The sequence below is a fragment of the Sphaeroforma arctica genome (assembly GCF_001186125.1).
Source record: "Sphaeroforma arctica JP610 unplaced genomic scaffold supercont1.694, whole genome shotgun sequence".
NCBI classification, from domain to species: domain Eukaryota; class Ichthyosporea; order Ichthyophonida; genus Sphaeroforma; species Sphaeroforma arctica.
The window spans coordinates 27144-43356 of NW_014039864.1; the positions used below are offsets into that span (position 1 = coordinate 27144).

The following is a 16213-nucleotide window of genomic DNA, read 5'->3' on the forward strand; positions in this document are numbered from 1 at the left end:
GCTTTCGCTGACAGTGCCCCATAGAGTGTGACCATCGAGGCCCTAAGGCCAGCCACCCCGAGTAGTAGTACTATAGAGATGTTAATCCTACAGCCAAGCTAGTCAGATCTGCGGTCACGTTGAATACCACTGTTCTGGCGGTTTGTGAACGCAATTTCATAAACAGAGAGGTTTAAATCAAAATCATAACACCGGTGAGTGTATATAAGCATACGATTGTATTTTTTAAGCCAAATTAACGAAATTGGAATTTATAATTGGCTGTAATAAGCGAAATTGGACAGATAATTGGTTTTAACAAGCGAAAATGGACATATAGTTGGATTTAATAAGCGAATTTGGACATATAGTTGGTTTCAATAAGCCCCGCGGCAAGAATTGACTATGCACACATACGTTGGAGTCGAAAATGTACAAACCAATGAACGGTTTGCGGAGAAGCCAAGGGTATTCAGTTGTGTAAATAGTTTAATGTGCGAATGCAAAAGGAATAAATCGATATCACATATTTTAATACTAGTCTCACGCTATATACGTATGTTATAGTGCACCTTTCCTACATATGTAGAAGCTTCGTTTTCGAATTACATCATATACGTATATTCTATTGCACCTTTTGCATATGTGTATATGCTTCACTTTCCACCCACACTACTGGTATTTCGTCATAAATGTATATCATATGTGCTTGTTTGTTGAAGGTCCCTCGGGGTGCTGTAGAATCGCATGGCTGCCGGAATTGATGCACCAAGATCTGGATATTATATCACCATGCATGCCCAGGCATGCCTATATATATATACTTTCCAAGCGTGCACATTTAAGTCCATTTATACTTTCCAAGCGTACACTTGAACCCTTTTCAAGTTCATTCTATTTTTTCAAGCGTACACATGAACACTTTTTAAGTCCATTTATACTTTCCAAGCGTACACTTGAACCCTTTTCAAGTCCGTTTATTTTTTCAAGCGTATACTTGAACCCTTTTTAAGTCCATTTATTTTTTCCAAGCGTGCACTTGAACCCTTTTAAAGTCCATTTATACTTTCCAAGCGTACTCTTGATCCCTTTTTGCATCACCTTGGCACGGAACTTCCGTTCAATTCGTTAACGCATTGGTGCTTCTGTGCTTTGCCTTGGACTGTAGTACTACCTGGCGCAGCGTGTGCGGAAGCACTTTGCGGCTCTGTTGACGCCGAAGTACAAGGCCACTTTGTACAAGTTCCAACAGACACAAATAAGCCGCACCGGTCAGAGGTTAGTGCTAAACGTACTACAAGTATAACTACTTGCTCATACGCATGTCATGGTTGTTGACTGACTTAAGTCCTTGCGGACTGTCTCTGTTTTGAATGTGTCGGTACTGCTGAGCTGGTATCGATGGGGACACTATAGTGTGCATGGTCTATGAACAAGTGCGAGCTCTCAACTCTACAAGAACATACAGACGCACGCTGCAACACTGCAGGCCACCTTTGTATTCACAAGATCTTACTAGTACAAAGCCTTGAACGGCACGTGTGTTGCCGCACGCCTACAATGTACATCAGCGCGTCTTCGTTCGGCGTAGTAGGTAAATTGCGCATTTATCTAGTTGATCGGACACACGGTCGTGTTGTCGCGTTCATGAGAACCCTGAAGCCGTGCTTGTCCCACGGCTGTCTCACTTGCCTTTTGCCCATTTCATGGCCCTCATAAAGGATGCATTTCCCTCTTGGCGTTGGCAAGCCAAACTCAACTGCTTGTGTTCAGATGCAGCAGTAAGCTAGTGCGAGCGTCCTCCACTACATATACTTGCATTTCTCTCTTGGCGATGGCAAGTCATACTCAACTGCTTGTGTTCAGATGCGGTAGTACGCTAGTGCAAGCGTCCTCTACTACATATACTTGCATTTCTCTCTTGGTGATGGCAAGTCATACTCAACTGCTTGTGTTCAGATGCAGTAGTAAGCTAGTGCGAGCGTCCTCTACTACAGATGCTTGTATTTCTCTCTTGGCGATGGCAAAGCATTCTCAACTGCTTGTGTTCAGATGGAGTAGTACGCTAGTGCGAGCGTCCTCTACTACATATAATGGGCGGTCATGAACTCTGCGCCATCCCCATTCTGTTTCATCACGCATGGTTTATTGCCGTCCCCATCCCTTTTCAGTGCAGCTGCGTTCACGTATGGTTTGTTCGAGGGCACTGGTGCTTTGGGCTCGAGCGGATATCAACCGATAGACATCACCTCTGAAACAATTGCCACAGACACCGAACTACGGTTCTATACCGTGTGCAAGGACTATCGAACACTCCATAAACGTGAGTCTCTGTGTGTGTATGCGTTTGTATGAATAATACAATGAGCCAGGGAAGTCAATGTTAGGCTCTCAATACAGCTGTATATATTCAGACAGGTTCTAGAAAGCTAGCACATGTCGTGCTATGCATTGTATCCCTTGTGCGTCTATATGTCAATCTAGTACATGCTGCTTTAGTATTGCTGATACCCTCACTTGACTCAGACTCATGGGATGACACAAATTATATCGATGCGATGTATCAGTGGCTGTCTCAGCTATTGCCAGACTAATCAGTCACCTATCGATGTGTGTTGAAAGACTCAGACTTGCCGGCTTCACTAGTTGATGTGTGTTAATAGACTCAGACATGCGTGTTTCACTAGTTGATGTGTGGGTAAAAGACTCAGACATGCATGTTTCACTAGTTGATGTGTGTTAAAAGACTCAGACATGCATGTTTCACTAGTTGATGTGTGTAAAAGACTCAGACATGCATTCTTCACTAGTTGATGGGTGGTAAAGTACTCAGACATGCATGTTTCACTAGTTGGTAGACTCAGACATGCATGCTTCACTAGTTGATGCGTGTTGAAAGACGCAGACTTGCTGGCTTCACTGGTCTCATGTCACACGGGACGGGTCTGTTGTTCACATTTAAATCCAATCTGTAGACAGCAACCAGTTGACTACTGTTAAACTATAGAGGGGTGGCTGTTGTATGGGTTCAGTATCACGCAACATAATGTCCGTCCCTCTCTCGGCTGCAGAAACGGAAACCACCAAAGAGTTTAAACGCTTCAAAACGAGTGATCTGGTAACCAAGCAAGTTCAATATGTCAGCGCTAGTGTGGGCTTCGATGTGACATTTCCGCAGGTGTGTTTCCGCCTGTATTGACTATGCTGCCCATAGTGTTGCCTTGCTTGCACCCCACACAGTCCCCGTATGTGGACTCAATCCGGATATAAAAGCCCAAATGATACATGCATTCTGTGTATTCCTGAGGCGGTTGTAAGGTGTCGTCCTTTCAATTTCTATTGACGATGCCCTCATTGAGCGTGCCGTCAAATCTAAGGAACCCAAACCCCAAAACCCAAAACCCTAAAACCCTATGCACACGCCAGCTTCACCTCATCCACTGGTAGGTACATGCCTGCTGTCGCTCCCTTGAAAGTATCATCTGACACGTGCAATGTCTGTCACTGCTAACCACAGGTGCTTGCCATGTACCGTGCGTGCAGTTACGACACATACTTCCACGACAGCCTCAGTCCCTGGTGCACACTTCTGGGGCCGGAGACCTTAGAAGTACTCGAGTTTCACGACGGTATGCGCCTGGCAAGGCATCTGGCTTGCGCATCACTCAATGCGTCTTGTACACGAGCGGGCTCTATAAGCAGAGGCATGCTTGCCAAGCAATCTATCAATCAATTCCTCTCTATGATCGGGTTTTACAGGGATCGACACTACTTGTAATAAGCGAATCTATGAAGATGAACTCACAACCAGGCAATCTATCAATCAATTCATCCCTATGATCGGATTTTATAGGGATCGACACTACTTGTAATAAGCGAATTCATGAAGACACATTCACAACCAAGCAACCTATCAATCAATCAATTTATCCCTATGATCGGATTTTATAGAGATCGACACTACTTTTAATAAGCGAATTCATGAAGACACGTTCACAACCAAGCAATCTATCAATCAATCAATTCATCCCTATGATCGGATTTTATAGGGAGCGGCACTACCTATTGTAAGCGAATCCATTAAGACGCACTCACAACCCCCAGGCTGCCCTCTATCGTAGTGATGGCTATAAGAGTTTTCAATGTTTCCGTTCAAGGCGAGAAGTTGTGAGGCAACATCAGCTTTTGATAGGGACACTTTTAATTGTGATTGGTCGTCTCACCCAGACCCAGTATGGTTGTCAGAGAAGGTGCTGATGTATCGAATAGTTGTGTATATATAGCCCTGGTAGGCTGACTAGTGCTATTGAGCATACCATGCGTAGCCACCAATATGCCGTACACGGCATTTGTCTCACCCGCGACTGAGTGTCGTATGTTTCAATAACATCTATTTGGATTGTAACCTCACAGATCTCAAGCAGTGGTGGGTGAAGAGCTATGGACACACCCTCAACTATGCCATTGCCTGTCCGTTAATGAGCTCGATAGTCGAAGAGATAGAAGCCGTCTGGAAAGGTATGAGGACTATGACACGACATGCGATACTAACTAGCTATACGCATATCACATGAGAGTACCCTACACACTCAGACCACACCCATCAGACTATAGTCTGATACGATTAACACGTGTATGCAGGGGCATTTGCTAGCATCCTTCGCACATGTCTGTCCACTTACATACTCATTTCATCTCATCTCAACCACGGACTATCGCAGTGGCAATTACATACTCTTTCCATCTCATCTCAACCACAGACTATCGCAGTGACAATTACATACTCATTCCATCTCATCTCAACCACAGACTACCGCAGTGGCAATTACATACTCATTCCAACTCATCTCAACCACAGACTACCGCAGTGGGAATGCACACCATCTGCGTGCCCGCATTCGCTTCGGACACGCAGAGACGCTCCAACCGTTCATCAGCTTACTGGGACTGTATAGAGACGAGGAGGGGCTGTTTGCAAACGCCACCTACGACGCGATATTGAAGAGAAAGTACCGTGCGAGTACCATTGTGCCCTATGCTGCAAATGTTTTCTTCTCGCTAAACGAGTGCGATGGTAGGTACTTACTATCACTATTACTAGTGCTATTACTATCACTACTACTATCACTACTACTATCACTGTTACTATCACTATTACTATCACTATTGCTATCACTATTACTATGACTACTACATCACTAATCTGAGTAGGGGGACGTGTTAGTGGCAACGGATGTACGTCGTGAGACGCATTTGTGATTGCTTCAGTAATATCTAATATTTTTTACCGATTGATGCCAATCAGACTAACACTACATGTAGATAGGCCTGTGTGTTTGGATGCGCACTCTCGGTGGGTTTGTTCTTGTACAGTGAGTCATGCTTCAACTTATCGTTTCCTCTCGCGGTGTCTATGCATGTTGATCTAATACTCTGGTTTTGTGGCGTCGACTGGATAACAGTTGTGAATGACGAGACTATCGCGTTCTGCGTAGTGACCCCACAACGTAATGCCAGTTCACGATGAAGACGCGACACTTTGTATATGAGGCGTATTATCAAACGAATGGCACCTTAAGGACCACATACATTGAAGTAGTTTGACGGGGCTGTCACGACCTAGTTTACACCCGCAGAACGTGCTCGCTTGTCTTTTCATATTGGAACGGATACGGAGCATTTCGGCAATCCGCTATCGGAGAAATTGATGAAATGACAAGGCAGTACTAACAATCGCTAAACTCAATGAAAGGATATGCACATCCAAAAAAATGTCCTGAATGTTCAAAATGTCCTGAATATTTAAAATGTCCTGAATGTTTAAAATGTCCTGAATGTTAAATTGTCCTGAATGCTTAAAATGTCCTGAATGTTTAAAATGTCCTGAATGTTTAAAATGTCCTGAATGTTTAAAATGTCCTGAATGTCTAGAATGTCCTGAGTGTTTTAAATGTCCTGAATGTCTAAAATGTCCTGAATGTTTTAAATGTCCTGAATGTCTGTACTTCAACGTGAAGGCAGGTGAAGGATATATTGTCTTGCGTCTGCATACATGCGGAATAAGCACACCAACACGGAATAAGCACACCAACACGGAACAAGCACACCAGCACGGAATAAGCACACCAACACGTGTAACACTGTGCGCATCAATCCCTGCACAGGTGAGCCGTATGTCAACATGTATGTGAACGAGGACCTCACCCCCATCCCTGGCTGTGAAACAACGCCTTCGGGCGACTGTCCTCTCACTGCCTTTAAAGATACTTTCGCAGAAATTGTCGACAAATGCGATTTCGATGCTCTGTGCGGCACGCGGTTGCGCAAGAATGCGCGCGTGGATATCCCAGAGAGGCTGTCTGGTTCTGATTCGAATGATAAGCGTGGGCGTGAGGGTTCTGTTGCCAGAAACGAGCTGTAGAACATTGTAATAAAGGAAAGTAAAAGTCACCTCAACGCAATGGCGTATGGCAATACGTTCGCACTCATCCACTACATTTAGCATAGTGCCATTCATTGTGCTACAGATTTTTTTGTCGAGCTTCAATTAGTCCGTTGATACCAATTTGGCAAGTAAAATTCATCTGCAAGCCCAATCCTATTGCGATATATTTTATTCTGCAAGTATTGTTCAGCCTGCTTTGTTAAGGTGCTTCTGTCGGCCCCTTTTTAGATTAAAGTAAGTTCATCTGCACGCCCCACCTTATTGCGATCCTTTTTATTATGCAAGTATTGTTCATATTGCTTTATTATGCAAGTACTGTTCATATTGCTTCATTAAGGTTATTGTTCAACCTGCCTCATTAAAGTTATTGTTCAACCTGCTTCACTAAGGTGCTCCTGTTGGCCCCTTTTTAGATTAAAGTAAAGGTGCTCCTGTTGGCCCCATTTAAGAATGTTGCTGTGTAATTACATTGGCAGTGTACTGAGCTCTTTGTCTCATCGAATGTCTTGTGTTGCGGTCCGCAGTGCTTCATCAATAGATAAGTTCATGTGTGTGGTAGGCCCAGGTGGTGGGCCCAGGTGGTAGACCCAGGGAGGTGGTCACTCTCTCCATGCCGAAAAGCTTAACACATCCGCACACATGTCAATCGTAAGCCAGTGGTGGTGTGTGTAGGATATAATCGAGTTTACGGGCCACAGATGGCCTCCTAACTCTTACCGTAGATGTACCAGGTTGTTGCGGGGGTTGATTAAACGACCACAGCGGGGCTGGTTCGTTGTCCGTATGACTGTATCAGTCGCCCATAGCCTTTGAGTTAAACTGAGTGGGAGAATCCGGGATGTCCCGGGCTCCTGGGCCGATCGAACGACAGTGTGGTGGGTCGTGTAATGTGCTTCACTTCCTTCGCCCGCCTGCGCCAGCACACTTCCAGACCAACCCCACCACGAGCCTTGCACTCACAGCCGCCCTGACCGCTCCAAAGACAATGTATACGCCAGTACTAATGCCGCCACCCTCAGGCCCACCCCCCAGCGTCCCACTCAAATGCCGCGTATCGATGACAAAGGTCTCGCCAGTGGCCCTGTCCTGTCCCGTCAGTGTGGTGCAGTCCTGAAACGCCATGCGGTTGGGTGAGTTTGGCCCTGCATCGCATATATCTCCCACCACAGCTGTGTCTATCAACAGCTGTGCCGCCGCTCTGGCGCTGATGCCTGGGCGTGCGGCCAGTAGATTAACCAGCAGACCCGACACCATAGGTGCGGAAAACGAGGTCCCAGACACACGCTGAGGTGCATCGTTCAGGCCTGTAGTCACTAATTCTCCCCGGGTGCAAACAAGTCCACACACGCCCCGAAATTACTGAAACCGGCCCGCTGGTCACTGACATCGGTGGCCCCGACTGTGATGGCCAGGGCAGCACTGGCCGGCGAGGCTTCGCACGCGTCCAGGTTCTCGTTGCCGGCGCTCACCACCACGTGTATGTTGAGTGCATTCACCATCGCATTGACCATGCGGTTGAGCGTCACACTCCTGGGCCCACCCAGGCTCATGTTGGCCACCGTCTGCCTGCCGCTGCGCGCGTTTCTGTTGCGTTGGACGTCGTCGACTACATACTGCCGCGCGTCCATGGTGAGCCGCGTGTTGCCCAGCCCATCCGCCCCCGCCAGCGCCTTCACGCTGATGATGCGCGCTTGCTTGGACGTCCCATAACTCGTACTCCCCGCAAGCCCTGCGCTGTTTGTACCGTGTGGCGATGTTAGAGCAGCCTCTCCAGTGACATCCGCCCCAAACACGGCCCGACCCCCAAAATCAACGTTTGTGGTGTCTACACCTGTGTCAATGATGTACAGGTCAATCATCGGATCGTCGTTGGCGAGAGCTCGACCAAATAGGTATGTGCCGTTGAAGGCTGCCCTGGTACGTTTGGAGACGTGCTCAAGATTCCACACGAGACCGTCACTTGGCAGCATCTGTGTACAGTGCGGGTGTGAACGATTGTTAGGGAGGCTGTGTGGGTGGTGCAGATGAGAGGATTTGATGGTCAACATTGGCTAAGTTGGTACTGGCATGGATAGGTGGCCACTGGATAACTAAGCAACTCGCTTTGCACACGTTGTTCATATAAGTGCACGAGGAATATGGAAAGCTCATGTGCTGTGGCATGAAGAGCCTGTACTTAAGGCAATTCGCAGTAAGCTTGCAAGATCATAGATAGCGAACGCATACCTGACTGTCGCACTGGTCGGCCATTCTGTAGGATGGTTTGATGGGCTCCATGCTCAGGATTTCGGGCATTCTGCCATACTCCTCCAGCTCTGACTGTGGCATGCCTACAGATAAGCGAGTCCTAACAATTAGCACAAGCGTTGCAAATACACCAAAGGATGACATACTAGAGGGCGTTGGTGGAAAGAGAATGGATTCTCTATACAGATATACTCACACTCCGCCAGGGTTAGTAAAAAATGGTGATTGCAAATTAAAACACTAGTAATAGAATGCAGACCTTCTACAACATATTCAGTGTGATTTACGCACTACTGATTTCCAAAGGTGTTTAGTTTAAGTATCACAAGCGTATAAACATATAAACCTCATACAATGAAGCACTCCGCGCAAGACCGAGATTGCAAGCTACAAGCCAGCGCATGCACCACTATGGCTACACTGCATGTCACCCAAAACACAAGTGAAGCTAAGAATAACATACCGTGTACATAGTATGCGACAAAATCCCCAGCTCTGTACATTTTTGGGCGTTCGCCGCCAATGGTCTTCTCTTCCAGCATGCGCAAGTGATCCTCAGGTGCGCCCAATAGAGGGTCCATCTCACACAGCATGCCATTCTCCCACGAGAACTGCTCTGGGGGTAGGGCATGGATGCAATGACACACCGCGACAAGCATTCAGCTAACCACACCCTCCATAATATTAAACGGTGCTTAGATTAGCTACTTACTTAGGTATATTTTGATGTGTATATTTGGTGGTTTGTAAAATTGTGGCGTGGAATCGTTTAGAATATCGAATGAATATATATACATACATATATACAAATATATATACATGTATATATATACATGTATATATATACACGTGTGTGAGAGTATGGTTAAAAATTCGTTATCATGTCACGTCCGTCACTCAACCCTTCCTCTTACGCAAATCTCGAGCATTTTAGGGTTTTAGTGAAGTGAAAACTGAAAAGAGAATGGTATTTGGTTGTCAGACGTGATGTCATAGCCGAGAAGTGGATACAATGATTATTATTGGTTTAGTTTAGCCGAGTATATATGACGTAGTACAATAGCAGATCACTAGTTCACTGCATACCATCACCGTACGGTGACCATAGTACCAATAAAATAAAACACAGTGTAGTGAGTACTGACTACTGAGTAGTCAGTAGACTGTCTGTAGACTGCGAGTTGAGTCTGAGACCGGAGGCGTCGAAGCGCCATGTTTTGCTTGTTTTTAACAGAAAAAAAAATGCCACTGCACCTTACATGTATTATCTTTTCAGTACTCATGTACCACGAGACTTAAAAGACACTCATGCGAACATATGTATGTATTTATATCCTGTTTTCTAACACTTCAACTAGTTCGATTTTATTCTTTCATCTGTGTATGAAATATATAGGTGTGGGTGTATACCCGGGGGTAAGTTTGGAGTTTCGGCAACGTGCCCAATTTGATTTGCAGAGTTATAGTTAGGGGAGACAGTAAACACGAACCAAGTCGAACAAATCCAACGAAATCAACTGAATCAGCCGGTTGGTAGGAGTATCATTGACGAGTTCGAAAGCGATGCACAACAGTAAAAAGAACAGAACGTTTCTTGAATAAACCGACAAGCTCGGACTTGAATATGCATATGTAGTTTGTTATATAAACATAGCTATATAGCGCCTTGCTCGCTTTTTGCTATAAGTTGAACCAGAATCCTCGAGTTAGTGTGATACTGGCATACTTCGCACCATATTTCCAATGGCTGTATGAAAATCAAAAGTTGTGATCACAATAGCATCCGAAAGTCAGTAGGGTACCCAATGGTCTAAACAATAAAACACGGAAGTCGACTATGTGTATACATTGTCCATTCGACTTCCAACTTTGAATGATCCAAAACACATATCATCACAGAAGTCTCACTCAGCCAGCTAAAACAGCTGATGTAAATAAGTACCACACAACTAAATACCATATGCTATCACAAAGCTAGTTGTACAGTAGTAACACACACCTGAAGTAAACAAGCACCACACAACTGAATATCATATAGTATCACGTGTTATATACTATCACACATCTAGTTGTACAGTTAGTATCACACAGGTGCCACCTCGACTTATATATATATATATATATATATATATATACATACACTCCATACTATACATATACTATATATATATATATATATATATATATATATATATATATATAAATATAAATATATATATATCTATATCTATACACACACGCACACACACATATATATACATACATACATATATACATAAACCCTAAAAATGATGCACGCACAGCCACTATGAGACATCTACTTCATGATGTACGCACAAGGTCGTCATCGCGAGCAATCACAACAAAGTGTCAACGCATGCATGTATTCGGAGACAATATATTATTGTTCATACAGTGATCACCATGTTTGCGTGTGTGGGATTAAGGTTCAGGGTTTAGGGTTGAGGATACACGAGTGTTGACTACAACCTTGAGTGATCTGCGCGACGCTGAGCGCACCAGCAAGACACAACAGATGATGGTGGTTCTCTGGACGAGAGAAAAGCATTGTTTTAATTTTCCTCGTTAGTGTGTCTATACTGCAACACACCGCAAAGCGGTTCTTATCCAATATAGCCCCGTCAAAGGCCTAAGTGTCCCATATCAATGGCCCCGCCAAAGGCCTAAGTGTTCGATAATAAAGGCCCCGCCAAAGGCCTAAGTGTCCCATACCAATGGCCCTGTCATAGGCCGTGTTCCATACCAATGGCCCCGCCAAAGGCCTAAGCATCCCACAACAAAGGCCCCCATTTCTGACCCCATGTCTGGTGGACCACTCACAACGCTCTGTTCGTTCTCAGGCCACATAGCTGTATTTGTCCTTATTAGGACCGGTCCGCTCCAGATACTCTTTGTCTATCAACTGCTCAATGCACTTCTTCACCTGCGGAATGGACGCTGTGAATTTGCCGTGACGGGAGGATTGCACCACCACCTGCAGTTGGTAGAAACAAACAGTTAACAACTATGAATACCCGCATAGGACCACCACCTGCAGTTGGTAGAAACAAACAGTTAACAACTATGACTACCCGCATAGGACCACCACTACCTGCAGTTGGTAGAAACAAACAGTTAACAACTATGACTACCCGCATAGGACCACCACCTGCAGTTGGTAGAAACAAAAGTTAACAACTATGAATACCCGCATAGGACCACCACCTGCAGTTGGTAGAAACAAACAGTTTACAACTATGAATACCTACATAGGGGGCACGCACTTAGGGTGTGTATAGTATATGGTAATAGTCTTCGGTGTTTGGCAGTTGCAGCGCGTAGTACACACCCCTAGGCAAATCAACTCCAGGCAAAATATAACACACACACACACCTCGTAGGCAAATACACCTACACAAATAAACCCATGGAGACTATCACACCCACCCACCCACCCACCTCTTGCACCAGGTCTGTGTGGCCCAACAGCTTCCTGGCCTTCATAATACGCACAATAGTCGCCTGTAGGTAGAACACGCGATGCTCCTGCACAGCCCCATACGCTTCCTTGGCCTCCTTGGCCGGCTCAGCCTGTACTGCCTGTGTGATCTTGAACTTGGTACGGTTGCTGGCAAACCCCGTGTTGAGCTCGTATGCGCTAGTGTTGTTGTCGGTCGCGTGCAGCAGCAGCCGTGTTTTGACCAGAGAATCGAGTGTCCTGGTCAGCTCGCTGGCGTTCAGCTGTGTTTCCTCTTGAATCTGCCGCATGTGCGTGTGTGTGTGTGTGTGTGTAAGGAGGGGGTGAACGAGAGAAGGAACGTTCCGGTATTTTAATTCACACATCTTGCATGACGTACAGTCTACTGGACATGCACACACTAATTCATAGTTCATCGTCCCCCTGCCGAACGTGAGTGTGCGTGGTGAGCGGGAGACTTGCAGGCTTGTACATGCCTAACCTTGCATGTACTATCTACGGTGTGCCTAGGTTTTCAGGTTTTCACAGACTTGCCCTGTCATTTAACATTAACTTGTGCATTCTGGAGATATGTGAACGTTTCGATGCGAACGGCTGAGGTCACTTTCACAGGTCTCTGAAGACAACGAAACCGCTGTCTAAAGCACACACTCTGAAAACAGCGGTATAATATGTACTTGCAGTTAGGCGTACCAGCATTCATCGCATGACCCTCGCACGCTTATAAACTCGACTAAAGCGACCACATATAAACACACACACACACACACATATATATATATATATATATGGATATATATATATCCTATATATATATATATATATATATATATATATATATATATATAAAATATATAAATATATAAATATATAAATATATAAATATATAAATATATAAATATATAAATGTATAAATATATAAATATATACAGAAACAACCACTCACCTCAGCGAAGCTGTATGTATCTCTTTCGTTGAACATCAGTAGAACCGACGCCTGGTAACTTGTGGCTTGCACCTCATATCGTTTCTTCAAATATTTCAGCTTAATGTCCACCTGTGCATGAGTTCCACCATTGCATCGAACCCCCACGACCAGAGAATCCGTTCAGTCAGATCAGTCAGAGACAGTACAGACATTACCCAACCGAAAAATAACGCGCTGTGCCGTATCTGCCTACGTGTAGATACACAAATGGAATACATGGACATATTCCAGCTAACCTACACCTACAAGCACACACACCCACAGTCACGTAGCGCATACTTCCAACATGCAACATACTACACAACAGCCCAAAGCCAAGCGTCCGGTGTAGTAGTATACACCATCTCACATACCCTATAACAGCAGAGAGTAACTGTCCCAAAGGGTGTGGTAAAGTGTAGTACGGTATGTGTGTACTTTTGAGACGTGGTGCATGGTATAGTGCGGTGTGTGTACCTTTGAGCCGTGGTGCATAGTATAGTGCGGTATGTGTGTACCTTTGAGCCGTGGTGCATAGTATAGTACGGTATGTGCGTACCTTTGGGACGTGGTGCATAGTATAGTACGGTGTGTGTGTACTTTTGAGACTTGGTGCATAGTATAGTACGGTGTGTGTGTACCTTTGAGACGTGGTTCATAGTATAGTGCGGTATGTGTGTACCTTTGAGACGTGGTGCATCCACTGCAGTTTCCTGCCGTTGTGCTTCTCGTGATAAAAGGTTTCGAAGTGTTGCACAGCCCTCTCCATCGGACCTGCACACGGGACAAGCCACAGCAAAGGGGTTGGAGGGGTATCTAATAATTTTTAAATACATACAGCCACAGCCACAGCAAAGGGGTTGGAGGGATATCTGATAATTGTTAAACACATACAGCCACAGCCACAGCAAAGGGGTTGGAGGGGTATCTGATAACTCTCAACACATACAGCCACAGCCACAGCCACAGCTATATCAACTGCTGCAGTAGGTAGGTGATTGTATCAACTGCTGCAGTAGGTAGGTGGTTATATCAACTGCTGCAGTAGGTAGGTGACCATGCAGCTATATGCAAAGTATACATGCATACACCCGATAGCACAGACACAAACACTTCTATCAACTGCTGCAGTAGAGAGGTGTTTATATCAACTGCTGCAGTAGGGAGGTGTTTATATCAACTGCTGCAGTAGGTAGGTGGTTATATCAACTGCTGCCGTAGGTAGGTGGCTTTAGCAACTGCTGCCGTAGCTCAGGTGTCCATGCATACCAGGCAGGTCAAAGTCCGTGTCCACTGCGTTCAAGGGCCATGCGGCGCTTTGTAACACAAAGGACGAGAAATCTAAATCCATCACAATGTTCTTCTGCGCCACATAGGCCGAGAACTCTTGGTTAACCGTGGCCGACAGCGCCACGTCGGTGTACATACGCTGTAGCTTCATGGTGTATTCGAATCCACACTCCTGTGGGCATACATCGGCCATCAGGCATGTGTGTAGGCAAGTACGACAGTCAGAGGTTTGGGATACGAAGTTACATAGTATAGTTACATACCGCAATTAGCTAGGGATTAGGGTTTTTCTTTTGTTGATATATTCTGGGATCAGATACATAGACGAGTGGGCATGGTTGCCTAACACATGCACGGACACGTCCGCATGGGCTGATACGGTGGGGGTCATCAGCAGAGATCTCCCAATGTGCGACAGACGGGTGCAGAGGAATGAGCAATTCAAAGGGTACCACTGTCACCTGTACAAACGCATCAGTATGCAATAGAACACCATACCTACCCTGCTATATTGCTACAGATATACATCAGCAGGTGACATACATAGATCAGCAGGTTACATACATAGAAAATTATACCAACCCAATTATAATGCCACAGATATGCATCAGCAGGTGACATTCATAGAACACTATACCTACCCAACTATAAAGCCACAGATGTACATCAGCAGGTTACATACATAGAAAATTATACCTACCCAGCTATAATGCCACAGATATACATCAGCATGATACATACATTCTTGAGGTTATCAATCATCTTCTCTTCGGCCTCCTCAGAGACAGACTGCGAATGGATCAAGCGCTTGGCCAGCATGCGCGAGTAAAACTTCTGGAACACGTCTTTATCATCCACATACTTAAAAAGCGTCATCTGAAGTGGCAAGGGAGAGAGTCAGCAAGGTAAGAGAATGTGTTAGCATACATCTTTAGGGATGCACACACGCCCACACACACACACTCGTACACACGCACACATAGACACACACACACACGCACATACACAGACAGACACAGACACAGACACAGACACAGGCACCACATACACAGACAGACACAGCCACAGACACAGACACAGGCACCACATACACAGACAGACACAGACACAGACACAGACACAGACACAGACACAGACACAGACACAGACACAGACACAGACACAGACACAGACACAGACACAGACACACAACAAGCACGTATGATCATCGTACACAGACAGACACAGACACAGAAACAGACACAGACACAGGCACCACATACACAGACAGACACAAACACAGACACAGACACACAACAAGCACGTATGATCATCGACATTACACGCTTACATGAACAGAAAGCGCAAATGTGCCCGACAAAACGTTGCCTAGATACGACACAATCAGAAATACGAAGACAAATCCAGAGAATCACAAATGACATCACAAATGAGGCACATCAATGCAAGCCGTACACAGCGAGCGAAGACAGACCCGTGAGACGCCCAAGTGTTGTGCATGCGCTCCTTCAACCCATAGGTACATACGCGTGCAGTACAAGACGAGCAAACACATTGCCGGCGTGTGCATATCCGTTTCAAAGGTGTACCATACTCGTTCTGAACTTACAAAGACCATGCCACGCTCATAAACATATCCGTTTCAAAGGTGTACTATACTCTTTCCCAACTTACAAAGACAATACCACGCTCATAAACATATCCGTTTCAAGCGAGTATTATACTCGTTCCCAACTTACAAAGACCATGCCACGCTCATAAACATATCCGTTTCGAAGGTGTACTATACTCTTCCCAACTTACAAAG

At 45.3% G+C, this 16213-nt stretch overlaps 4 protein-coding genes across 5 annotated transcripts in view; 1 reads left to right on the forward strand and 3 right to left on the reverse strand.

Annotated features, from left to right (window-relative positions):
• Positions 1–384: 384 nt before the first annotated feature.
• On the forward strand, positions 385–6430 carry SARC_08087 (hypothetical protein; the record flags this gene model as incomplete). Its single annotated transcript, XM_014297946.1, has 8 exons — positions 385–447; positions 1148–1257; positions 2151–2302; positions 3051–3157; positions 3497–3608; positions 4393–4497; positions 4838–5053; positions 6144–6430. 8 exons carry the CDS (start codon positions 385–387, stop codon positions 6398–6400), a joined length of 1122 nt encoding a protein of 373 aa, XP_014153421.1. The 3' UTR covers positions 6401–6430.
• Positions 6431–7318: 888 nt separating this feature from the next.
• Positions 7319–7678, reverse strand: SARC_08088 (hypothetical protein; the record flags this gene model as incomplete). The annotated part of the gene is made up of 1 exon (XM_014297947.1): positions 7319–7678. One exon carries the CDS (start codon positions 7676–7678, stop codon positions 7319–7321), a length of 360 nt encoding a protein of 119 aa, XP_014153422.1.
• A 59-nt stretch (positions 7679–7737) lies between these two features.
• On the reverse strand, positions 7738–9264 carry SARC_08089 (hypothetical protein; the record flags this gene model as incomplete). The annotated part of the gene is made up of 3 exons (XM_014297948.1): positions 7738–8394; positions 8651–8754; positions 9135–9264. The coding sequence occupies 3 exons, from the start codon at positions 9262–9264 to the stop codon at positions 7738–7740; spliced, it is 891 nt and encodes a 296-aa protein (XP_014153423.1).
• Positions 9265–11208: 1944 nt separating this feature from the next.
• The window catches only part of SARC_08090, an 11162-nt gene continuing 6157 nt past the window's right edge, over positions 11209–16213 (reverse strand). The window contains exons 9-15 of one of the 2 annotated variants that reach the window (XM_014297949.1): positions 15148–15282; positions 14386–14578; positions 13799–13890; positions 13096–13206; positions 12131–12430; positions 11455–11666; positions 11209–11355 (exon numbers count right to left, since the gene is read on the reverse strand). In XM_014297949.1, the coding sequence (XP_014153424.1) occupies positions 11529–11666; positions 12131–12430; positions 13096–13206; positions 13799–13890; positions 14386–14578; positions 15148–15282 (969 nt within the window). In that variant the 3' untranslated portion in view covers positions 11209–11355; positions 11455–11528. Of the gene's footprint in view, positions 11667–12130; positions 12431–13095; positions 13207–13798; positions 13891–14385; positions 14579–15147; positions 15283–16213 lie in introns of both variants that reach the window. The other variant, XM_014297950.1, reaches the window with a different exon arrangement.